A 25,143-nucleotide genomic window follows, 5' to 3' on the forward strand; every position below is an offset into this window, starting at 1 on the left:
GATCTATGGCGTTTCCCTTTACTACACATTATGAATTCATCTTAATAAAATGGTAACAGTAAAACAATAATAACGTTACAATTTGTTGAGCACAGAGTGAGCTGAATGCGCTCTAATCCTTGCAAGCCTGGCCTACATGAGCATGGTTACTAGTCCCACTGAACAAACGAGGGAACCAAGACCGAGGCTGGATAAACGCTTTCCGAAAGGCTCACACGGCTAATGAGAGGCCAAACCAGGCCCCAAGCCCCAGCAGCAAAGGCCACGGTTGTGACCACGATGTGCACTGCCATCCTGAGAGACAATACGTGTCCGTGACAGGGACTCCCGAGAGTGGGGAGAAGGCATCTTCTTGTCACGTGTACCACACAGGCACACCTGATCTAAGAAAAGCCAATGAAGTAAGAATTATGCCCATTTCCCACGTGGGAAAACTGAGGCTGAGATTTTAGACAACTTGCTCATTGGTGACACAGACCTGCCCAGCTCTCAAGCCCATGGCCATTCATTACCCCGCTCTGCCCCACACAAGTCTTCACTTCCAGGGAGGGAGCGAAGTCACTGCAGGTGTGTTGGTCACATAGAATAGACTCATGCCCCACAGCTAACCAACGCCAAACCGCAGCTAACATAGGTTTCTTCTTCTCCCGCCGAGTCCGCTTCCAATAGCGTGATGCTCCAGGGCAGCTGTCCTGCAGCTTGTCATCTCAACACACAGCCTCACGCTTGCCACCCATGGAGGACAGTGACAGGCCACCAAGGGGATTTATGCTGCCTCAGCCTGGAGGTGGCCCCTGTCATTCCACCCATGTTCCGCGTGGCCCCACCTAAAAGCAGGGGTTTGGGGCGGGTGGTCTCCTGTGTGGCCAGAAAGGAGAGAAGATCCAGAGGAGACCCTTGGCCACAAGAAGATACAGATTGCACATCAGGGGCTCCCAAACGTGGTGCACGGAGGGCCACCGGTCAAAAATGTAGATTCCTGGGACGCCGGTCATATGCGGTTCAGGTCAGTGAGAGCTAGAAGCCTTGCTCTGGGCGGATGCAGAACACTCAGGGGCCTGTAAAGATGATCATCGGGGACGCAGCGTGAAGCCTGAGGCCCCGACCACAAGGCCCGGACCGCGCTCGTGCCAAGGCCTGGCCGGGAATGCGAGGAAGGCCAGGGGGTCCCGGTGCAGACCTGGCCGCCGCTGCCCAACGGCAGATCGTCCGGAGCCCAACAGCAAGGCAGCCGCCCAAATGCACCCTGAGCAGAACAAAGCTCAGCTCCCAGAGGGGCCCCGGGGGGTGCGATGTCACTCACAAAAGCAAAGGGGGCCTACGTGCCCAAGGGAGTCTGAGCGCGTGCTTTTGTTTCCAACCGCCCAGGGCTCCCCAGTCAGTGCACCAGGGAGTGCACCCACACTTCCCAGCAGAGCACAGAGACCATCACATTCGGGCTCATTTCCTGCCACTCCTACCATCCCCCGCCCCCACCCCCAAACGCACACTGTGCTGAGGCCACACCTCATGACCCAATCCCTACCCAAAATGTGCATCCAGGCCTCCAGGTCTTTGCTGCGTCTGAAGAACTGCTCTTGGGCCAGGCCCTCTATACCTGTCACTCGATGCTGAAGACTCAGGTGAGATGCCAGCTCTGGGCAGCCTTCCTGGGCAGGCACCTGCCTCTGCCTTCTCATCCCTAATTAATCTCTCCTTCTCAGTGAACTGAGCACTTGGCTCCAACTGCCCGAATCGCCCCTGCCTGGAGTCCCGGACGGGACTCTCAGGGGCAATAACGAAAGATCTGTGAGTTACTGTCAGCGTTCCAAAAACCCACCTGACAGCCAGTGCCCCTAAGCAAGTCACCTGGACCAGCCAGAGCACCAAGCTTCCCCATGTCTATCTGGAATGACACCAACCAAAGTTTACTAATAAAAGGGAAAGAAAATAAGCATTACGAGGGCAGGCATCGAGGCAGTGCCAAATAAGCAGCTGTCAACTGAGTAAATGATAAGAGAGAAATGTGTGGAGGCAAAACTTTCAAAGCTCGCAACTGCACTGGGGAGAATCACAAACAGTGACCTGCCGGGTGCTTGCGCTACAAGCCTGGGAGCATCAGCCCCAGCACCCGCCCAGGCCTCCTACCCAGGAAGCACTCCGAAAAGGACGTGGCATTGATCGGAGGCGAGACAAACATCATTACCGGAACCACCAGGCATCCTGAGCAGACCCACAGCCCCTGGAGGGGCATCCCAGAGAGGAGCCACCAGCAGCCGCGGGGGGGCAGAGAGAGGACAAAGGAGGGACTGAGGGACAGAGGGAGGGACTGAGGACCTCCTGCTCACAAGTGAAGCAGGCAGATCACCTTCCCCGAGTCAGATCGTCATCTTTCCAGGATCCTTTCTGCAGCGCTGATGAATGAAGGGTTTTCCCAATTAACTGATCCTGGAGGGCGACGGCCAATGGCCGTGAGAGAAGGGGACCCGCCAACAACCACACAACACAACCGTTTATGTTCTTACCAGCAATTTGCTTACCACAGCTTGCCCCTCTGGGAGCCAAAGACCTAAGACGCCTCAGAATCTGTAACATGTCCAAATCCCATCTCTTTGAGGGGAACCACAACTGCCACCCCCCGACACACACACACACACACAGTTGAGGTGTCATCCTAAGAGGGTGATTTTAGAACTAGAGGGACATCTAGTTCCCCCACTGGGCTTGCTCAGCAAGGTCCAGTGCTGGCTTGAGCGTCTGCAGAAATGCTCACAGAATCTCCCCTGGAACGCTGGAAGGCCACTGCCTGGAGGAAGCCACTGAGTTCCTGCGCTCCGCTCTGCCCGGGGTCCACACGTGAGAGCGAACCAAGGTGCCTCCGGACCCACAAGCTTCACAGTGACAGATGCAGCCTCAACACTACACACTGTACTTTGGTTTTTCCTAAACACTGCATTCCTCGAACCAATTCACTTCCGGTTCAGTGAAACTTCCTGTGCCGGCTCTGATGCACGCTGCTCGTTCCTATTTTTCTTCCCAGGGATTTGAGGTTCCTAGGCAGGACTGCAGGACTGTCCAAAGGCCTGGGCACCTCCTGAGCCATCTGTGGGGCTGCCTGGAGGGCACCTCCCTAGGCTCCTGAATCACCCAAGTCTGGTCTACGAACCGAGAACTGGTTCCGTAAGGGACCCGGGGAAGCTTTCATCCCTACTAGCTGTGGGTCCCCAACGCACTTCATTAGCGCTAACTTGGAAGCTACAGGAGCACGTGGTGAGAGTCCTGCCCTCACGCAGAACAAATACAGTCAGAGAACAGGTGCATCCACAGATAACGTTTCAGCAAAGATATCCCACCCCACCCCACCCCCACCCCGCCCCACAATGAGACCATTCTCTTATCCTGGGAGATACACAGGATAGAAATACCAAGCAGAGCCGGATGAATTAGATCAGCCGGACTGGACCCAGCAGTGGAGAAATTGGATTCCACTTTCCAGACCTACCCAGGTGAGGCTCTGCGGCTGAGACCACCATCTTCATGAGCAGAGGGGAGTACGAGTCACTGAGCCCTGCCATCAGACAAACACTGGCAAAAGGAAGAATAAAACTTCCCCCCCCCAAAAAAAGTCAGCCTCTGTCACCTCACCAGGAGCCTATCTGAGCAGGTAAAGGGAGAGTCGTCCGTATCTGTGCACTCTGAGCCTGTCCTTCTGGAAATCATCATCTGCCGGATCATAATAGGTCTGCACTTTCAAGATCGCCACACGGGGAGTCCCCAGCGCCGTACCAAAGCTGGTCTTTGCAGGTGAAGGAGCTGCGAGTTGACACAGTGCTAATATTTCCAATTTGATATGAAACCAGAGAATTGGCCAAAAATGCCATCAGTGCCCAAGTGTTTCCCTTTGGGTAAGAGCAGAACCCCCATTAAGTAATTAGCAACAGGAAAAGTTTGGAGAAAGAATATAAACTGGCTGTCTGGTGTTTATATAACACCCGAGGAGGACGCAAGGAGCACATGAACAATAATTATCAAATTTTCAAACCCACTACACAGACCGTTATAGATTTGTAAACGTCTCATAAATGTTTGAGGAAATTCAAAGGAACATCGGAAAACAATACAAATATGATTGGACCCTTTCTTAATCTGAGAATTCCAGGCAGCAATCAAACCAGGCAGGCTCGGAGCTCACCCTCCTTCGGCATCCCTCACGGGCGCCCCAAAATGTTAAATTCTGCGAGCCTTGAACACCTGATCCTTTCCATCACATTATAATGTAATGAGGCTCGGCCTATCTGTCCTTTGGAAACCACCCCCATCAGCTCACACGGCAATCACTAGTCTTAACGTCTATTCCAACGGGAGAAAAACGAGAGTGAGAAGAGGGAAAAGTGCTTTCCGTGTTCCCAAACACACCCAGACCCACTGAGGTTCTCCTGGGTCCGTGTTCCCACAGAACAACACTAGTGTTGGGGGAAGCGGACAGCGGGCACGCCTGCATCCGGGGGAGCTCACGGCTCTTTCTGACCGTGTGCCTAAACGCTGGGGGAATCTCACCCCTGGTAAAGGAACACCTGCAAGGAAGGGCATTTCCTTCCATGTGCGCGTCCGCCCGGGCCTGCCCAGAACAGAAGTCCTCTCACCCCCTGCCCCCTGCCATCAGGGACTCTGGGTTCCAGGCAGAGATCCAAGGAGGGGCCTCTCATTTGGGATGGCTCCGTGGGCTTCTCAGAAAAACAAACAAGCAAAAACAACCTGGCAAATCCAGAAAGTTCGAGCAACTTTAACGTTTACAATGTATCAGAAAACAGCCATGGGCAGAGGGAAGAGAGCCTGACCCCCGTGCTGGGCGGAGGGCCGCTGCGAGCGCCTGGGTGACAGGAGATCCAGGGACTGTGGGGTGCGTCTGAGCTGGTGTCCTGGGCTTGGGTCAGGCAGGCGGAGACGCGACAGCTCGCTGCTGCTGGGGCTCAGGGAGGCGGCCGGGAGCGAGCCCAGGGGCACCCACATGTCCGAGAGAGCCCGTGCCAAAGCTCACCCTCCTCTCTCCACGGATCTCATTTCAGGTACCGGATGTTCCGATGTTCGGAGCCACGGGGGACATTTCGCCGTCGCCTCAGAAGGGCCCCCGCCCCGGCCCGCACCCTAAGCGGACAAGGACTCGGCACAGAGCTCCGGGCGTAGGGAGCCCACGCCCCGGGCTGCGGGCCCCCGACTTTCCGCGCCTCCTTAGCAACAGTTCTCCAGCCAGACAAGTACCGCAAACACCTCCCGGGAGAAGGTGCACCAGGACCCAGGGCGTTGAAGCCCGGGGCACGGAAGGACACCGAGCCTGGCCCTGGGGACGGCGGGGGGCAATGCGAGACGAGCCAGGCGCTAAGAATGCCCACGCAGGGCTCGGAAACTAACATGGTAGAAACTTCCCGACGGCGCGAGAAGGGTGCGCGTTTGCCTCCAGGGGAGAGCCCTGAATCCCGGGCAAGTGCAGAGCCAGCGAAGGGCGCAGGCGAAGGGACCCGAGCGGCGGCCGGATCCGCTCCCCCGCCTGGCGGCGGTGGCGGGAGCAGGTCTCAGACACGCGCACGCAGCTCCCTCCGCGCGGAGGTTCGCTGGAAGGAGACCAGGAGGGTCTCCTCCGGTCCCCCAGGGCAATTCCCGGGCACCGAGCGGAGCTGGTACCTGGAATCCGGGCCCCCGCAGGACCCGTTGGCGCCAACAAAGTTGGGGCGCAGAGATGCTCGGTGCGTGGGTCCCCGCGTCCGTGCTCCCCTGCCCGCGGCGCGCCACTACTTACACGAACACCCCGAAGAGCAGGGCTCGGACCCCTATCTCGATGGCCAGCTCGCGCATGGTGCAGCCGGAGCGGATCCCGCGTAGGCGGCGGCGGCTGCTGCTCTCCGCGGCTCTCGCGGCTCGGCCGATGCCGGCTCGCCAGACCCGGGGCTGCAAGGGAGGCGCGCTCCAGGCCGCGGGCGGGGGCGGGAGGCGGGCACCGGGCGGGGGCGGGCGCCGGCGGGGAGGGCTCAACCCCAGCCTCCCGCCTCGGGCCCCCAGGCTCGGGGACGCCTAGGGAGCTTGCCCGACGCTCCGGGTCCCGGGTCCCGCGTCCCCGCGCCCCCGCGCCGAGCGATCGGCACCCCTGGAACTCCCGACTCCCGCGCGCCGAGCGCAGCCTCCGCGGCCGGGTTGGGGAAGCCCCGCCGCCGCCCCTGCGCGCTCTCCCACTCCTCGCCAGTGGGCGGCCCCTGGGCAGCGCGCTCGCTGGGGCTTTGCCTGCGGTCCCTCGGCTTCGCTCCCTGGCACCCGCTCGCACGTGGGCATGTAGTATAGGACGCTTTAGGGGTTCTCTGGGACTCAAGGCAACCCTGGCACCCGCTCTTCATGCTGAGCAGAGCTCCTCCCTTCCGTTTTCTGTCCTCCCTGCCCTTCCAACCTAAATTTTCCCCACTAGGAAGTTTCCCCGAGACACTCACGGGATTCGTTTGGCCCTCGAGAAGAGCCAACCAGGCGAGCCCTGGCCCAGACTGAAGGCAAAGGGGAGCCCGGCTGCTCGCCACGCCGCAGCGCCTGGTGGCCCCTGGGGATGGGGCAGAATAGCCTGTGGCCTCTCTCACAGAATCGTTTATCATTAAGGCAGGTCCCTCTTAAGGACAGACAAGCTTTGCTCCCCGTGAAAGGAACTGAAGATGGCACAACCGGCATCACAAATGCCACAAAGCAGGCGGCCATCCCATGGGTTTGGAGGTGGCTGGTTCTAGCTGCTGTCCAGCTGTGACATGTGCCAAATCACAGAACCTTCCAGAAGCGCCATGTTGCTGCCCCAGCTGATAAATGCATTGACAGAGGAGTGAAGCAGTAAAGACAGGTGTAGGGGACCTCCCAGGGAGACCTTTAAGTCTCAACGGAAAACCGGAAGGCTGTGAGGCAGACGGACCGAAGGCCGCTCAGGGGGTTCCCATGGGAACTGGGTTTCAAGAATGCTTATTATGCCTTAGAGCTTGCTCTGCTTTTCTTCTCTCTGAGCTACCTGTAAACAATCTGTAGCAAAGAGTGTATGAAGCCTTGCACCTAATGCCAGCGCAGCGACAAGATGTTTAATAGACCGGGACGCAGACTGGTCCCCGTGTTCTCTATACTGATATCAGTAATCAGTAACTGTCAGCTGTAACCCAAGCGCCTGAAAGCTTATTGATGATTTATGACTCTTGACCTTGTATCTCCCATGCACACCTTTCTCAATAAAAGGCACAGGGAACAGGAACTCTGGGCTCTTCTCCACTAGAGAGATGAGCCGCCTCCCATCTCTCCAGACAAAATACGGTGTCCTGGATAGATTGGTTCTGCCACGGTCCTGAAACCTCTGCGGGACAGGGAGTTTCCGACCGAGCCGGGGCGTTGGAGGAGAGACAGCCTTAGGTTCAGTAAAGGGACCCAGTCACAGCACGACAGCACCCAGGTGCCCAGCCCGGCAGTCCCTGCTGGGCCTTCGCGACTCCCATGGACTGTGATGTGTTCTCTAGTGAAGGAAGCAGGGCTCAGAGGTTCTAGAAGCCTCGGAGACACTCTCTCGGAAGAGACCTAGGAAACATGTCTGCCCCTGGCCTGGACAGAATGAGCACCGTACCTGGCAAGTGTGAGACTGACCTTTGAAAAACCACTTCAGAAGGTGGACACCCAGCTACGTGGCGCCGTCCCCAGTGCCTTCGCAGCTGCACACACCCTCCAAGGGCCACATTGTGAAAAGCTCTCACGGTTCACGTGGAGCTTATGGCCTGTCACAGAAGTCACTTTCATCCCTGCATCGTCATGGCCCTGCTGCTGGAGTTTTTAAAATCCCCAAACAGTATTGTCCGGGAAGGATGACACCACATTGCCCAGACTTCTGCTATTTTCAAAGGCCAAAGCCACCTTTGGAGAAGACAACCTTGGAACAATTTCTTATAACCTCATTTCCAGAGGTTACCCTTTGTGTCTCATTGGCACCTACCTAGCTGCTGTTGTGGGCTGGCGACAGGAAGTCGGAATGGTAGCTCTTACCTACCAAGACCCACATGCTTTCCAGGGTTACCTGCTATGAACTTGCTGAGATGCCTAAACCACCAGCAATGCGAGAGGAATTTCAGAAGAGGTCATCATTCAACCTGGTGCATGAGTATCTCCCATGACGGTCTCAATAAATATCTGTCCTGTTGAACGCCTCCAGGGACACATCTCACTGCTCACTCCGTTTCTGAAGAGATCGGCTGTTGTTGCTAGAGCAGGAACACACTTGCCTGTAGCCTACACCCCCGGGTCCAGATTGAATAAGTTGAATGTCTGTTCTTCGACATTATAGCCCTTTCATTATTCTACAGCTGAAAAGATGGGGAGATGGTGATGAGGATGGAGCTGAAGATAGAGGGAGAGGGGGAGAAAAGAGGAAATGGAGATGGAAATTGAGGGTCAGATGGAGGGAGAGGTGGAGATGGGAGATGGGACCATTGTAGCTGGAGTTTACGGATGCCATTATGCTGATTGAGTGAGTCTTGATCACAGACCCTCCTTCAAACCAAGAGGATTGAGAATAAAAAGAGGGTAAAGTCTTACGCTAAAATCAGGTACTATTACCAAAAGAAAGATGAGTGGGTATCGGGGAAGACAAATTTCACATGCCCACCACACTCATAGGTTTCCCTAGAAGGTCATGGCCATTAGGACAGGACCTATTTTTACAATCGCTACTGTGTCCCATAGAAAAATACCTGGCACAGAGCAGGTACTCAGTAAATATTACTATTTGTCATATGAACAAATAAATGGATGAACTTCAAGCATTGGGAAAATCTGGTAGATATGGTATCACATGATTTTGTCTTGTTCATCTCTTCCTCTGTCCAAACCAGAATTTCACAGAAAAGTTGGGCCTTAACATCTAGCAGCTGTGTCTGTCCCCGTTAAAACACCTGTCTGGAAGTCCATTTGCCACCTGACTTTAAAACAGACAACACATGTTATTTTCTACGGCGGTGCAGGCGACATTGATGAGTTTCTCAAGTGTGAATAGAGGGAGAGAGAGAGATTGTATCTTGGAGCCCAACTTCTGAAAAACATCTTTCCATTCTTTATTTTCCCTCGAGGAGATTAAGAAGGGCCTACTGCGGGGTACAGTGTGTTCGGAGTGATAAATGGATACACGCCCAGGCACGGTGGCCCCAAACACCACTGCCAGTGACCAGCAGGCCTCTGGATTTCCAATAGACAGGCCTCCGGACTTCGAAACCTATTAACTGATCAGTGTACAGTCTTGTGAGACATGCATTGTAAAATTGCCTCCCTCCTGGGAATCAAGTTTGCCTTCTCTGACTTTCTATTAGCCTGCTTCTCCAACTATGACTCCCAAAGTTCGGGAGTTTTCCAACCATGGAGAATGTATAATGCCAGGATTTTAGGGAGTGTGTAAAACCCCCAAAATTGTTTGTAAAGTTTCGGGTACTTTTCTGATATGAGGGTACATAATATTTATCTGACTCTCAGAAAGCTGGCATCACACAAAATTAAGCTCGTGTGGATGAAAACAGAGATAAAATTCAGAGGAATCAGACCCCACTGACATTGGATGAGGCGAGCCGTGCCTGAAGCTGCTGTATAGCACTAGGACCTCCCAGCTATACAAACCACTGCAGTCCTGGCTGTGGTGACGTCAGTTTGGGATTTTCTTCCTTCTCTGAGACCTGATTGGGCCACTGAAATCTATTAGATCAATTACAGAGTGTTTGCCAAGTATCTCCCACGTGCCAAGCACCGTTGAGGGGCATGTGGGAGACCCAGGAAGTATAGATGCTGCCGGAGTTTAGTTAGAAAAGCAAGAAGCTCATGACTAAGGGCTACATTACATGGTACCGACACTGGCAGAAGAGTTGAGCAAGGCTCTTCTATCCATCCTTCAGCTGTCGAATAGTATTCCACTCCACAGTGCCTCACTCTTTCCTCGGCCTCCGGTGATCATATGTGTGACCAGGAATTGTCAGGGAAGGACAAGAGGACAGAGTGATGTCACCAGGACAAAGCCAGCAGGTTCCCATTTTACCTGAAGCTCCTCTCCTTAGTTAATTCCCTGGTCTGTTTTGTAACTTTCCAAGACACAAGATGCTCTGACACTTGAGTAGTAAGTGACAGTCGCCCCATGTTCCCCTTGTCCATGCAAAGGGTGCTAATGAGAATGGGTGCCATATCACCCTCTTCCCGGCCTTTGTTCACGTAGTAAAGTAACAGCCCTCCCTCCCTTTCAAGTTCATGATCATCAGATCTAAACACCAACAACATCCTTAATCTACGCAGGGAAAAGGCAAAATGGAGATGCCAACAGCCCAGGAGATTTTCTTCGCTTCTGTCCTGGAGCTGACGCAGAGGATTAATAATAGGCCAAGGTCCAGTGGGCCCCCGGGTAGGGCAGCCATCACTAAGAGCCATCTCCAAAGCAGGGGCTGCTGAGAGCGGTGGGCAGGTGAGTGGATCAGCCACTGGTCAGTAACCAGAAACACCCCAAAAGGAATAGACCTATACAAGCAACGAGCGCGCTGTTTTAATTGCAGACACGTGAAGTTCCAAAGGATTATTGGCAAAGATGAAAATTAGCGGGAGTGGGACAGGCGCGGGAGACAGACGCTCTATATTCTACACCCCAATCGGCTCGTTGTAAAAATAAAGAACGTGGTTGTACATGGTTCGTCACCAGTTTTTATCAGCATTATACAGACAAAAAGACACCCTATTTTGAGAAGAGAAGGCTCTCACTTTCAGCCTTTCCTCATCTGTGCTGTTAGGGACAGTGAATAAATTTGTGGAGTGACAGAGGAAGACCATGTGCTCTGCACTGATGTCCATCGGGGTGTGGTCTCGATGGGGCCTCTGGAGTCGGGCAGACCTAGGTTTGAACCCGCACTCTGCCCCTCCTTCTCTGTGTGACCTTGGGCCGGTGACCTAACCTCCCTGTGCTTCGGTCTCTATAAAATGGTGATGGTAGTGCCCTGGGGAGCACTGGGGTCACCCAGTGAGACGGGGCACTGAAGCGCTGATCGCCGGGCACGGCACACGGCCTGGGCCTGGGAGGCGGGCAGCAGGTACTGAGGACGAGGGAGGGCGGCTGGCATTTCTGCAGGCCGGGTGCCGGCACATGGTGGGTTCACATCTGGCTCTGCTCCGGGGGCTGCAGTTTTAACATATATTTCAACCATTTCAAAATCTGTAAAAACTCAACAAAACAAAACAAACCCAGGAGCACGCGCCTGCCGAGCCGCACACGAAGCCTTGGCGCTTCGAAGACGGCCAGTGCGCGAACCGGTGCAGCCACGGAAGCCCGTTTTTGTGGGTCGTGATCGTGGGCGCTGCCCTCTGCGCTGGTTATTTTAAAAATTCCAGCCTCTGCCATTTCTGTGCACCAGATGCACAGACGAGGGCACCGCTGGCTGCCCCATGTGTGCGCATGTCCCTTGGCGACAGTCAGCTGTGCCCGGGCAGGGGAGCGCTCAGGCAGCGGCAGCGCACAGACCGTGCTGTGTCCCACGGAGAGGGCCGCGCGTGCTGCGGGCAGGCTTTGCTTTTCTCAGAAAATCCTGCTGCTTCCTGCTTGCGTACGGTTTCTGGGATGGAAGCCGTGTTGGTTTATAACCTGAGGAGCTTTCTGGATGGAATTTTGGAACGGGGGCCCCCAAATGGGTGGCAAGAAAGGAGGGATACAAGAAAGAGACAGGGTCACTCCGGTCGGCAGGTGACAGGTTTATACGCAAAGGAAGTTACAGAGGAGGCTTGTCCTGGGCCCTGCAAGACAGGTCGGTCTCCGCCCCTGCCCCCTCCCCACCAGAATCTTAGAAGTTTCTTTAGAGGCCTCAGTGGGGTTTAGTCACACGTACTGCCCAGGTGGTCTCAACAGGACCTGACTCTCAAGGCCGCATCCCTGATGGGCAGAGTGGACATTTTAAGGACAGGGGAGGAGGAGGAGCCTCCCACTGCTCAGGTCCAGCTTGTGGGTCACCCGGCTGTCGCGTCCTCTCGATGACCTTTCCCAACAAATGGTTATTAGAGCTTGTTAATGATTTGGTTCTGAAAACAATTGCCACCCATCTCTCATGCTTCTGGAAGCTTAACTGAAGACTGATAGCAAAGGGAAGTCATAAAGCTCATGTATTTGTCGCTGTGTTCCTGCGTCTGAAAAAAGACTTTCTTTCCCGTGTAATGCAAGCAACATACAGAAGTAAGTGGGGGGGAAACAAGGCAGCACCTAGCAGTTGTAACCGTGCTCAGATTGGGGTCCTCTAGAGGCCACTCCTAAGACAGGGACTGAGTGCTTGTAGCTTCTTTAGGAAGTGACCCCAGGGAGTCCTGCAGGACAGGGAGGAAGTGGGACAGGGAAGGGAGGAAAGCCAACGCAAGGCCATCATCGACCGACCGGCGACCACTGTGGGCAGTCCCACCAGGCAACCCCAGAGGGAGCGTCTCAGAGCCACCCCTGTCCCCTACCCAGAAGCCAGGGTCTTGTCCGCCACCTACTGTCAGTCAGTAGCGGAGAGGCACCCCTGGGGAGCTCAGCACATAACGGGCGCTGCTGCCTTCCCCGGGCTACGGCCAAGCAGAGGACGACCAGAGAAAGCCCCCAGCAAAGAGCTGCACGTGTTTGCAGCGGGAGGCGGGGACACTGTGCGCAAGAGCTGGTGCATGCCCAGGGTACGGGCGAGGTAGTAACAGTGGCTGGGACTCTCCTGTTCCCCACCGATTTCAGTGACAGCCCGCAGACCAGTGGGCCAGGCACCGTGCCTACATCAACTCCCGTGAGCCTCACACCCACCTCGGGATAGCGGTACTATTCCAACCCCCATTAGACAGATGAGGAAAGGAGGCTCAGAGAGACGAAATGACCAGCCCGTAGTGGCCTCTAATAAACTACACATTCGGCACTCGAACCTGGAGCTATCTGACTTCAAAACCTCTGCCCTTCATCACTCCACCAAATTTCAGCCTCAGTCTTTACAGTAATGTTAACTAAGTGGGTAACATTATTTCTTACCCCATAGCAGATTAGAAACAGAACACGCCAGACAGACACGTGTCCGCTATGTGTCAGCACCCAGAGATAACAGAAGCTCCCCCCGAAGTACCACTGAGTCTAATGACGGATACCCAGCACAGGTGGCCACGTAGAGGTGAAATCTCCCTCTTCTAAATGAAACATAAAGATGCCACGTGAATTCTGACGGACTTCCAACGGGAATCGTGAGCCACGGCCAGGTTTGCGCCTCAGAAAGGTCTACGATGTGGCTTATCCGTGCCCAGCAGAGCCCGTAAATGAGGGGTTACGTTCCTTGTTCCAGATGCACTAAGCCAGCCGGGGGGTGCAGAACCGACGGAGAGCAATGGCTGGAAGGCCCAGGGAATCATTTCACAGAAGGAAGGCGCTGAGGCCTCTCGGTGGATTAGCAAACCCACTCTACGGAAGGACGGGCCGGCACCAGCAGGAAAAAGCAAAAGGAATGAGCGCTCTGGTCTGCCCACCCACCGCCGCTCCAGGGGGGACAACAGCTCTGAAAGACCACCCCTCAGAGGAAGGAGACTGGGGACCACTGCCTGAGTCACAGCCCCGTAGGAGGCACACCGCATCATTTCCTGTTCCCGCAGATCAGGTGGCATTGGGGAGGGGAACCCCCACAGGCCGCTCAGGGACAAGTGCCGCCTCTCCAGAGCGGGTCCTGGCTACCTAGCGACTCCAGCCACCGCCACATAGGCCGTCAGACCGTGAGCAGGCAGCGCGTGCCCCTCGCTGGCACATCAAACAGAATTCGCCAGAAACCCCCCTCGGCCCCCCTATGATGCAGCTCATTCTGCCGGTGCGCGCCGTAACCACAGCCAAGGCAGCGCACGGACAGGAGGGCAAAACTGAAGTTACAGTGTCGTCTCCGTCCCCAACATCATTCGCGTCTGTGGTTGCAAACCCTCTGATGGAATTTTTAGGACTCGTTCAATTAAAAATAACCGCTCTGCCTGCAGGATTTGCTGTCTCCTGGGCAGAGAAATGTGAGAGCTTCTAAACTGATGGGCTCGCTGAGAAAATTCAGCCTTCAGGGAAATCGGGCAGCGCTTGGCCAGGGATTCTGGGAGCACGGCCATGCGCTCAGCCGTCGCCTGCTGAGTGACACTCAGACACGTCCCGTGGCAGCCCCAGAATACCAGACCAGACTTGGCAGAGGGCGGTTGCTTTTTACGGTTAAAACCCCCGGCTGGAGGGTTTGCACAGCAGCGTTTATAGCAGCATTATTTACAACCGCCAAATGGTGGCTACAGCCCGTGGGCTGCTCCCACCATTTGGCTGTTGACAGATGAGTGGATACCCAATGTACTTACAACAGAATGTTATTCATTCTTCCAAAGAAACAAACACTGATTTCTGCTACCACAACAATGTGAATGGATCTTAAAGACATTATGTTCAGCAAAAAGCCGACATAAAAGAACAAGGACTATATGATTCCAATCATACGAGCTACCTTGAGTAGTCAGATTTGTAAAGACAGAGTAGAAAGGTGGGTGCCAGGGACTGGGGGGCCGGGGAGAAGGGAAGTTAGTGTTTCATGGGACAGAGCTGCAGTTTTGCGAGATGAACATGCTCTGAAGATGGATGGTGGGAATGGTTGCACAGCAGTGTGAGTGTACTTAACACCACAGAGTCGTACGCGTCAGAATGGCTTAAAGAGTCTGTTTTATTGGTGTTTATATTCTACCATAATAAAAAAGAAATCCCCTCCCACGCAGCAATATTTTTGCCGATACATCTCCTAGGGCAAGGGAAGTAAAGGAAAGACTAGACCAATGGGACTACATCAAACTAAGGAGTTTCTGCTCAGCAAAAGAAAACATCAGCAAGATGAAAAGGGAACCAACCGTATGGGAAAACATATAAGTCAATGATACCTCAGACAAGGGACTGATCTCCAAAATATATAAAGAGCTTATATGACTCAACATCAAGAAGACAGACAACCCAATTAAAAAGTGGGCAAAGGACCTGAACAGACACTTCTCCAAGGAGGACACACAGAGGGCCCATAGGCATATGAAAGAATGTTCAACATCACTAGCCATCAGCGAGATGCAAATCAAAACCACAATGAGATACCACCTCACACCTGTCAGAACGGCCATCATCAACAAATCAGCAAACAAGTGCTGGCGAGGCTGTGGAGAAAAGGGAACCCTGGTGCACTGTTGGTGGGAATGCAGACTGGTGCAGCCACTGTGGAAAACAGTTCAGAATTTACTCAAAAAACTAAAAATGGAACTGCCTTTTGAACCAGCGATTCCACTGCTGGGATTATACCCAAAGAATTCCTGAAACCCCAATTCAGAAGAACCTATGAACCCCTATGTTCATAGCAGCGCTGTTTACAGTAGCCAAGTGCTGGAAACAGCCTAAGTGCCCGTCTGTAGATGAGTGGGTCACAAAACTGTGGTACATTCACACAAGGGAATACTATGCAGCAGAGAGAAAGAAGGAACTGCTGCCATTTGCAACGACATGGATGGAACTGGAGAGTGTTATCCTTAGTAAAATAAGCCAGGCAGGAACCTAATGAACAAAACAAACAAGAAAATGGAACCAGAGGCATGGAAACAAGGGACAGACTGACAGCAACCAGAGGGACAGGGGGCAGGGGGAGAAGGGGGAAAAGAAGGGGAAGGGTCTAGTCAAGGAACTAGTATAAACGACCCAAGAACATGGACAACTGAATGGGGACTGACTGTGGGGGAGGGAGGAGGGGGGCGGGGCAGGGGAGAGCAACGAGGAATATGGGACAACTGTCATAGAACAACAATTTAAAATATGAAAAAACATCTTAATATTTGCTATATCTTAAAAAACAAAAAGAAACCCCACCTCTGGAAGAATTTCCCTCCTTGGTGCCTTTACAGCAATCAAACAGCCAAACACAGCAGTGATTCACGGCATCCCTCAGAGCTCATACTGATAACTCTCGAATTCTCATTTGCATCCTCATATGCATTTTCGCCTCCTCTTTTCTGGGGCTGACCGAGGTAGGTGCTCTTCCCCGGCAGCCCGCTTTCTCTAAGTTGGAAGCGCGCCTGGGTGGCAGAAGTTGGGGAGGAAGACACGAAAACAAAAACTGGGTTCTAATATCCTAAATGCTAGGCTCCTAGTTCAGAAATTTGCCACAGAAACTCACGGTGGTTTGAACTTTTTAATATAGAATAATCAAAGATCTATTTTTTTTAGCTCCACTTTTAGGCAGACATAACTTTCTGCTAATGGTCAAAGAGCCATTTATATAATGTTTCATATAGATGAGGAGTAAAAAGGTCAAGTGGAAAAAGCACCGTAATGTTTCTGAAGCTCGCTATCCGTTATGCAGCCATTCTTCATTTTAATATCATCGCTAATATCTATCTGGCAGCATTTTTGTTTTCTTCCTTCCAAAAGGGACTTTTTTGCCAGCAAAGAAGTGCACAGAAGATTCTAAACCAATAAAAACAAAAGGACACACACCCCCCCTTAAAAACGAGACAGAAGCAGGATTTCTGAAAGAGTGTTCCATGACCTCTATATCCAAACCACTGACGCACCCGTTACAGATGCAGATGCCTGCTGGACTGGAATGCCCGGGAATGCTCTCCCTGGACCGGCTTTTCATTGACCGAAGCCCTTTATTGATTAACTAAGGGGAGGCCCCACGGAGGGAGAGACTACCAAGTGTGTCTTCAGGCAGCGGGGGTGCAGAGGACTGGGAGTGAGGAGCAGACGCGCGGGTCCAGGCCCCACTCCCTCCCCAGGGCCCAATTCCTCGTGCCTCCTGGCCCAGTGTCCCCACTCCCAATATCCTAGACACTCCCACCGGTTGGCTTTGGGGGGCACTGTGGACCCCTCAGACCTTTAGGTAAGGGTGGCAGAAAAGCAGTGGCCAGCCTGGTGCAAGAGCCTCAACGGCCCACTCGCAGCTTCCCTGACTGGTCACGCCGCTGCAGGGGACAGAGAGCCAAGTCTCGAGCCACCTGTGCTGTGCCCACCTGGGATCCGCCGAGTCTTGCGCGGGCCGAGAAGGGAGGGACTGCCGCAGATTTCCAGTGTCCCCTCTCTGCCTTGTAAGTGCTTTGAGACAATATTTCTCGTACTTCTGTGCATTCTTTACTCGTTTATTTATTGATTAAGTATCACATAGCACTTCCTATGTCCAAGACAGTCTTCTATGTGCTTTATAAACAGGAATGCATTTCATCATTTTAACAACATTGAAACTATTTTTAGCAGCTTTAAAACTGAGGCAATGGGAGCGCAGAGAGGGTCAGACTTGGCCCGCAGTCACACAGCAGGTAAACGGCAGAGCCGAGTCAAGCCAGCCTGGTCTGTCTTTATCATTCGTGTCAAGCTGTTTAAATGGGGTACATATGTGTTAGTGGCAAAATTAAGCTCTTCAAGAAAAACTGACACACTAGCCATCAGAGAGATGCAGATTAAAACTACAATGAGCCCTGGCTGCCATGGCTCAGTGGATTGAGCGCCGGCTTGGGAGCCAAGTGTCGCTGGTTCGATTCCCAGTCAGGGCACACGACTACGTTGCACGTCAGGTCCCCAGTTGGGGGCGCGAGTGAGAGGCAACCACACAGCGATGTTTCTCTCCCTCTCATTCTCCTTTCCCCTCTCTCTAAAAATAAATAAATAAATAAACAAATTAGTTAATTAAAAACTACAAGGAGATATCACCTCACTCCTGTCAGAATGGCCGTCAGAAATAAATCAACAAACAACAAATGCTGGCAAGGGCAGCTCATCTTCTCACAGTTCCCTGAGGACGAATGACATGTGCTGTTGATCCACTGAGAAGACCTTATCTTTCTTTGTGCCGAAGGACAGCTCAGCCCTAGCCACGTGATCAGGACGTTTCTACAAGCTGGGTCTAAGTCGACAGAGTCTTCCGAGCTGAGTATTGCCAACCGATGCACGACGGCAGCTCGGGTTGGTCTGGGCAGTGGTTCGCATCCTGTGGTCGACAGGGCAGCGGGACGGTGCCCCCTGAGAACTGGTTAGAAGGTCAGTCTCTCTGGCCCACCCTAGATCTGCGGAATCAAAAACTGGGCACAGGGTCCAGCAGCCTGTTTTAACTAGCCCTCCAAATCGGACAAAACTGGTCTAGAAAAAAGTAACCGAACAGAGTATGTACTGGAGTAAAAATCTGATGTCATTTCCTAGCCGTGAATTAGTTTCTAAGAGCTTACCTGGGACCGAATCCTGGCTTTACAATTTACTACCTGTGTGGCCTTAGGCAAGTCATTTAACCTCTCTAAATCCCCTTCTCTTTATCTGCAAAATGGGAATAATAAGGCCTGGTAGGGAATTACGTGGATTAAATGAGAAAAATGCTGACAGTGCATAGAATGGGACACATGACCAAGATCTACTTCTGCTGGATTAATTGCTGTTACTGTCTTTTGGGAGCAATAGCACTTGGTAAAAGGGAAGGGGTGCGTGTAAGTGATGGGTGGGGATGCTAAGAGAGGAAGAGGTACCCCAGTCCCGCAGGTCGGAGAGTATGCAGGCAAAGGCTGCAGACAGAATCCAGCCTGTCCAAGGGCATGCCTGCCCACCCGAACTCTTCCTCCCACTGGCTAAGTATTAGCCCAGAGCATCAACACTCTGGGCTTTGAAGATCCCTAGAATGTAGAGATGATCCTTTCAATAGACACGCCCAGCTCGATTCTCCCCAGCCAAGGAAACACCTGAAGAGAACAAGCGGGAAGGGCCATGGGGTAGCAGGGAGAATGGGTCAGACGGGGACAGGCCCCTCCCCAGACCCCTCACCTGGGCCACTATGGTCTGCCTTTAAAATGTGCCACTCTCCTGTCCCTGGAGACAGCCTTTCCCTCATATCCTCCCACTTGGGCTGGAATTTTCCAACCCAAACCATCTTAAACCAAAAGAGATAGAAGGGGAAAAAAAAAAAAAGAGCATGAAACAATCAGAGGAACAAACACAAACCCCAGGATACCAGTGCGGCTCACTGAGGACTGGGGCTCGATCCTACAATACCAGCCCAATAAATACTGCTCACTGGTTTCCCCATCGATCTGTAATCACAGGGCCACCCAAAGGGAAATTCCAATAGCGAAGAGAGCCCACGTTGACGGCAGGCTCTCTTTCCAGACCCACTTCTCTTCAGTTTTCTTCCCCTTGCTGCTTTGGGCTGAGTCAGCCAACAGCAAGGAAGGTCAGGACACTTGGCACAGAGGTGACTGGACCCTGTCTGAAGGATGCGAGAATCTGTCAGATGAAGAATAATAATAATCAGCCACAACTGGATATAGGGATCCCTCACTTATCGCGGGTATTACGTTCTAGACACCCCACGATAGGTGAAAATCCGCGAAGTAGGAACCTTACATTTATTCTAGTATTTACTGTGCAGGACCGCAAAATCCTGCGATAGAGTGAAAAATCCGCGATAAATAATTAACTATAATATTTTTAAAAATCCTGCGATACAGTGAGGCCGTGATAAGTGAACCGCGATATGGAGAGGGACCGCTGTGCCTCCTTTGTGCCGGGAACTGTGCTGACTACCTTGCACCCCTCCCCGCGGTTAATTCTCGGGGCCTATCGACACGGCGGGAAGAATAACCGCTATTGCTGTTATGCCGAGCTCTGTCCTAGGCGCTCCACGTGTCTTCACGACCTTGATTCTTCTTACAACAGTGTAAGCTGCATGTTATTATGCCCGTTGCTCAGATGAGGAATTTGAGATACAAAGAAGTGAAGAACTGGGTACAGAGCCACAGAAGTAAATAGCAGAGGCTGGAGTCGAACCCTGGGACTCTGATTTGAAAACCCGTTGTCCCAAGCCCTGTGTTTCTAGAGAGACGGGGGCGGGGAAGCCTGGAGCCGACTGCCATCCAGGGAGAGCCTGGGGGCGGGCGTTGGCTGGAAGGTTCCTTAGATGCTGGGGAAGGGTGTGGTTTTAGCTTTAGGAAGTGATTTGCATGAGACAAAGGAGGGCGGAGCCCGGGCAAGAAGCAAGTGCAAAAAAGAAAATGGAAAAAGAAGAGAAAAGAAAAGAAAAAAGAGAAGAAAAGACAAGAACAGACTCGGTCTCAGATGAGAAAAAGAAAGAACTAAGAAGCGAGGACAGTGTCTACATCAGGGCCTCGGTTGTATAGAACGGAAGCCAGAGTTAACTAACTTCACAAGCAATGCTTCGGATGGATTGTATAACATCCACAGAAAAGACAGAGAACCAGACTCAAAGAACGAAAATAAGTAAGAACGTGGAAGATCCAAGCAGCAAGAAACACTCTGTGGTGGCACGGAAAGAACAGTCTGGTTCGGCCACTGTCCCTGGACCTCACTGGTGCCCTGTCCCCAACTCAGGCACTGTCGGCTGTGAGTTACCGCTCAGCGTCCCATCGCTGGAGTGCCACAGCCTCAGGTGAAGGCATCAGACTGCCTGGGCTGGGGACATGCCCTCATTCAGCTTCTAGAATCTCTGACAGAATCCTCTCTGCCGAGGAGAGTCACACAGCACAGGATGCCCTCCCCAGGGCTCCCAAACCCACGACATCCCGGCAGCCCCTGTGCCAAGTCCACGGAGACCCTGAAGACCAGCAAGCCTGGACGCCAGAGGCTTAAAACAGCCAGCGAGGCGTTCAAGACAGAAGGAAACCCACACGCCTACTTCGTGAGCTAGCGCAGCATTGAAGACGTCTCCCCTCGAGCGAAGTCTTTCTCCTCGAGGTCAGCATCACCAGCCTTGTGAAGAGGCCCCCTCTGCTCAGGAGGGCTCTAACCTTGATGGCTCAATTCCATCCAGCTGACAGGTCCTTAGAATAAGCCACGGATGCGTGGTGCCCCACGGCAGGGCCGGATGCTCCTGGAGTTCGTGGGCTGGAAATCTCTCCCCCTGGTGTCAGCTCATCGCTCTCAGCACGACGGACGCTCAGAGGCACTGACGCAGGGCAGGGAGCTGGACTGGCGGGAGTTCAGGGCTGCCCGCTGCCCTCCTGGGCGAGGAGGCGTCGCCACGGCCACAGGATGTGTCACCCAACCGAGCTAAGGCTGGGCCTGCACCCAACGTTCCTGCCGGTGCTTGTGCCGCCCTGGAAATCCCTGCGTGAACTCTATCGCACAGCGATGCCCCCAAACCTCCGGCCACTGTGGAGGCCTCTTGACGCTTATTTCCAGCCCGACGCTGGGGGGCCGGACAGCGAATCGCTAAGCAGGGCTCCACGCGCACGCAGGGCGCCTGGGAACCTGGCCGGGGAAGCCAAGGGAACAGTTACCATTGCGAACGTGAACCCAACGGCTGATCGAGAGGACAACGAAAGGAAACTTCTACTGGGGACATTGAATTCCTAAGGAAAAACCTCCAGAAAATTATAAATGCAGTCATTTGATGGAATCATCAGCATTTGAAACACCTTTAAACATTTATACAGTTAAGATGCTAAAATTCATGTTTAGCTATTATAGAAGCGCTTATAACTGCCCGACAATCATGCATCAGGAAATAGCAATTCCAAACCTTACTGGATCGGGCCCCATTCAATGAAATGCAGTCCAAAGAGAACACGGAAGCTTTATTGGGGGACAAGTTTGTGAGCGGTGGGCCCTCTTGTGGCCACAAAGAGCAGTGCAGCCACGACCTGTACCCATCCAGCCCCCCACCCCCCCGACCCCCACCGACCCCCAACCACGCCCGCATCCCTCCATCCCGGAGGAGGTGCAGTTGGGGGCCAGAGTCTAATCGTGAGGCCTTGACTCCTTTCCCAGGACGGGTCCGCCGACGGGAAGGAACCTGCTGGGCAGCAAGCAAATGCTCTTCCCTTTCTAGGGCTGTCAAGGCGATGGGACAGAGCCAAACCTTCCCGCGCCTCCACCGTTCCCAGTAACAGCAGCGAGCCTTTGTGGAGCTGCAGCTGCATCGACGGGCAGGGCCACTGATCTGCAAGGAAAGCACCATCGTTGGAGCCGCGTCTCCGAGAGGCGATGTGACTGGCCCAAGGTCCTTCGCTCTGCCAAGCTGATTTTAAATGTCACCTCCTCCTGGTTTTAAATGTCGACTGATCTTAAATGTCTTTTCTGACCACTGTATGAAGTCACAGGACCACCAGCGAATGTCAGACTTTCTAACCTCCTTCCCTCCAGTTCTCAGCCTGGGGGCAAACGACCTTATCCACACGTCTGCTCTCCTCTCCCAGCTGGACAGGAAATGTGAGTGGGACCAGAGCTCTCTCGTTTACCCCGTGGGCGGGCCTCGGTGCTCACTGGGTTCGGGCCCATGAGTGATGGGATTCATGAGACCTGGCTGAACCTCAAGGACAGACCAGCTGACTCCAGGCTCCGTCGGTGCATGCTGGTTTGCTGCCACCTCTTGGACATCCCTTTGGGTCCGTCTTTAGACCCCTCCCACTTCCTGTGTGAAAGGTTCAGCTCTGCCTTCCGTCCCACGGATGCCTCCCTCCTCCTTTGTTCAACATCTCTCGGACTGGAGGCTCCGTTCTCCACCCAGTTGTACAAGCAAAGGACCGGACGCCAGCCTGACCCCTCTGCATCTGAATAGCTCCCTCATCTCCCACGGTCGCTAACGAGCGCCAAGTGCTGCTAATTTACTTCCCAGCGCTCCCCCGGGGACGCACCTGCTGCTCTCCATTCCGGCCACGGCCACACTGCCTTGCACAGGTTGTCATTGCAATACACTCGCATTCGGGCAGAAGCCGGCCAGCTGTCCTTCCCAGCTGCGGGCGGCTCCCGGGCTGCAGCCAAAGAGCGCTTCCAAAAACTCAGAGGCCCGCCAGGGCTGTCACTTAGAGCCCTCCAGGGGCCTCCTGGTGCTTTTAGGAGAAAGTCCAAAATGGCTAATAGGACCCTTTTAGAGGCCTGCCACTCCCCGCCACCCCCACCCAGATGTGCTTCAGAGAGCTCCTGAGAGCCAGCCACTACACTAGACCCTTTCAGGGACATTATCTCATTCATTCCTCAGGCCGCCTGGCTCGAAACCCACTGCTCCTTCTTTCTCAGCCTGCTGCTCCCTCTCCTATTACTGTCATTGACAATATTTGTGAAGCATCTACTGTATTCCGGACACCATGCAAGACAGACCCCAGGGTGCTCTCTCCACTGAGCAAGTCATGAAGCACCCTTGTTCGCACATGGCTAGCAAGGTGCTCTCTGGAGACCACCCGACTCCAGCACCTTCATTCCCCGGGATCTAGGACAGTGCCCAGCATATAGTAGATGCTCAGTAAATACTTGTTCAGTGAACATGTAAAACATAAGAAAATATGAGCTTTAATTATGTTCTTCCTTGTTTCTTTGGGCTCCTAGAAGTCTAGAATATATACATACATACACACACACACACACACTCACATATGTAATATTATCTTTCAAGGTAAAACACTTGCCCTATTGGCAAGTTCTATGATAATGCAGATAAAAGCTGTGGTGAAGATGTAAAGCCATTCATGAAGTTTGTCCCGAGGTTGCAATATGACAGGAGCTTCAGATGTGACCAGCACTGGGGTTGGAATGCACAGCTGAGCTCCTGCAAGGGCCCAGCAAGGCAGTGGCTGCAGGGAGGCAAAGGTAGCCCCTCACGGGAGGAAAGTTCCAGGCAGCAGCTCATCCAACTACAGAAGCTGTCAGTGTATATTTGTTGCCATGGCAACCTTGCTCTTTAAATTTGGAAAGTTCTAAGAACAAGATCACCCTGGTGTTAAAGATTTCATTAAAAAATAAAAATAAAACAGGCCAACTCAGCCCCGGAGGGGTGTGCTTTCTTTGGAGGCCTTCTCCCATGAAGCCAGGCACAGGATGAAAAGACCGAAGGCAGTCAGCAGGAACCAGAAAACAATGAACACCACTTTCATTTTCATCCCACTAATTCAGGATTTGTGAAAATCAAAAACCTTTGCTCTGGGGAGCTGTCGGTTCAAAACAAATACATATCAGAAATGTATAAATGAAGAAAAGAGCATGCTTTAATAAAGTGGGCTTCTCTTACACATCAGTACAGCTGGGATGTAGGTAGAGCCACGCTTGTCCCGTAAGAACGCCTAGAAAACAAGGCGGCTCTGCAGCTGGCATTGCCATGATGAGAACATCTCCCGACCAGTGCAGAAAGCTGGCGGTCTTGGCCTAGGATATTGCGCTACCAGTAACTGATTTTTCTCATTCAAGGGTGCTCATGGTAATAAATGAGACAGGCCACGCTGAAAACACCTTGGAAAAGCCGAAGGGCTGCACCAGTCCTAAGAGTTCTGTTTAGTGCCGTCTCATCAGGCTCTTACGTTTCTGTTCACCCGGATGCTACTCCTCTTTCCGCGCGTATTAGGTAGTGCTTTTCTGCTGCCTTCGCAGTCACATCAGACAGAGGTTAGACCAGTTCGTGCAGGACAGACTCTCGGCGTCGGGACACGTGTCACCGGGCAGAAACCCCGGGCCATCCTGGCACAATAAGCAAATCCCTGATCATTGAACTTTTAGCATTAGGTTTGCTTCCGGACAAATTACTTCACTATTGGAAATGTTGGGCAGTGTCGGGGGGCGGGGGGGGGATTACATGTCTCATTGAAAAATGTCGATTGTCACCTTTTGTGTGCACCTGCGCCACAGAAATTCCTTCTTCCAGTTAGGAAAGGAGTGAGGGAACATAGGAGCCAGGTGTCACCTGAGAGGCCTCCAAGTCCCTCCAGACTAAAAGGTCTACTCGTGTTCCACTCTCTAGCTGGTTAGGATCCAAGACCATGCTCACCTGCTTCTTCTCCAGAATGAATGAAATGAAGGGAAAGGAGAAAAGTGGGTGAATGGTACCTGAGAGCGGAAGAAAGCCTCTAACCCGTCCACGCCATCCCTTCCTTTCTTCGCTCTGTCATCCATTCACCACTCAGTCACTTGTTCCAGGAATATGTTGGTACTAACATGATGATACGTCCTATACTAGGTATTGCAATACCATGGCGAACAGGATCAGACCTGACCTCTCACCTCTGCTCTCCATTCTCCCATCACATGGGCTCTGTGTCTACACCCCATGTTCCTGCCCCAGGACATTGGCACTTGCTGTTTCTGCTGCCTAAAATGCTCTTTCCCCAACTCTTGTAGCACTTCTGCCTCCCCTATCCCTCTGCCCTATGTTT

General features: G+C 53.0%; 1 protein-coding gene across 2 annotated transcripts in view; it reads right to left on the reverse strand.

Annotated features, from left to right (window-relative positions):
• Positions 1-5,876, reverse strand: part of PLPP4 (phospholipid phosphatase 4) — a 102,223-nt gene extending 96,347 nt beyond the window's left edge. For both annotated transcript variants that reach the window (XM_090279585.1, XM_090279586.1), the window contains exon 1: positions 5,774-5,876. In XM_090279585.1, coding sequence (XP_090135711.1) covers positions 5,774-5,829 — 56 coding nt within the window. In that variant the 5' untranslated portion in view covers positions 5,830-5,876. The remainder of the gene's footprint in view (positions 1-5,773) is intronic.
• Between the last annotated feature and the right edge of the window lie 19,267 nt (positions 5,877-25,143).

The sequence above is a fragment of the Furipterus horrens genome, unplaced genomic scaffold (assembly GCF_987537825.1).
Source record: "Furipterus horrens unplaced genomic scaffold, mFurHor1.1.pri manual_scaffold_5, whole genome shotgun sequence".
NCBI classification, from domain to species: Eukaryota; Metazoa; Chordata; class Mammalia; order Chiroptera; family Furipteridae; genus Furipterus; species Furipterus horrens.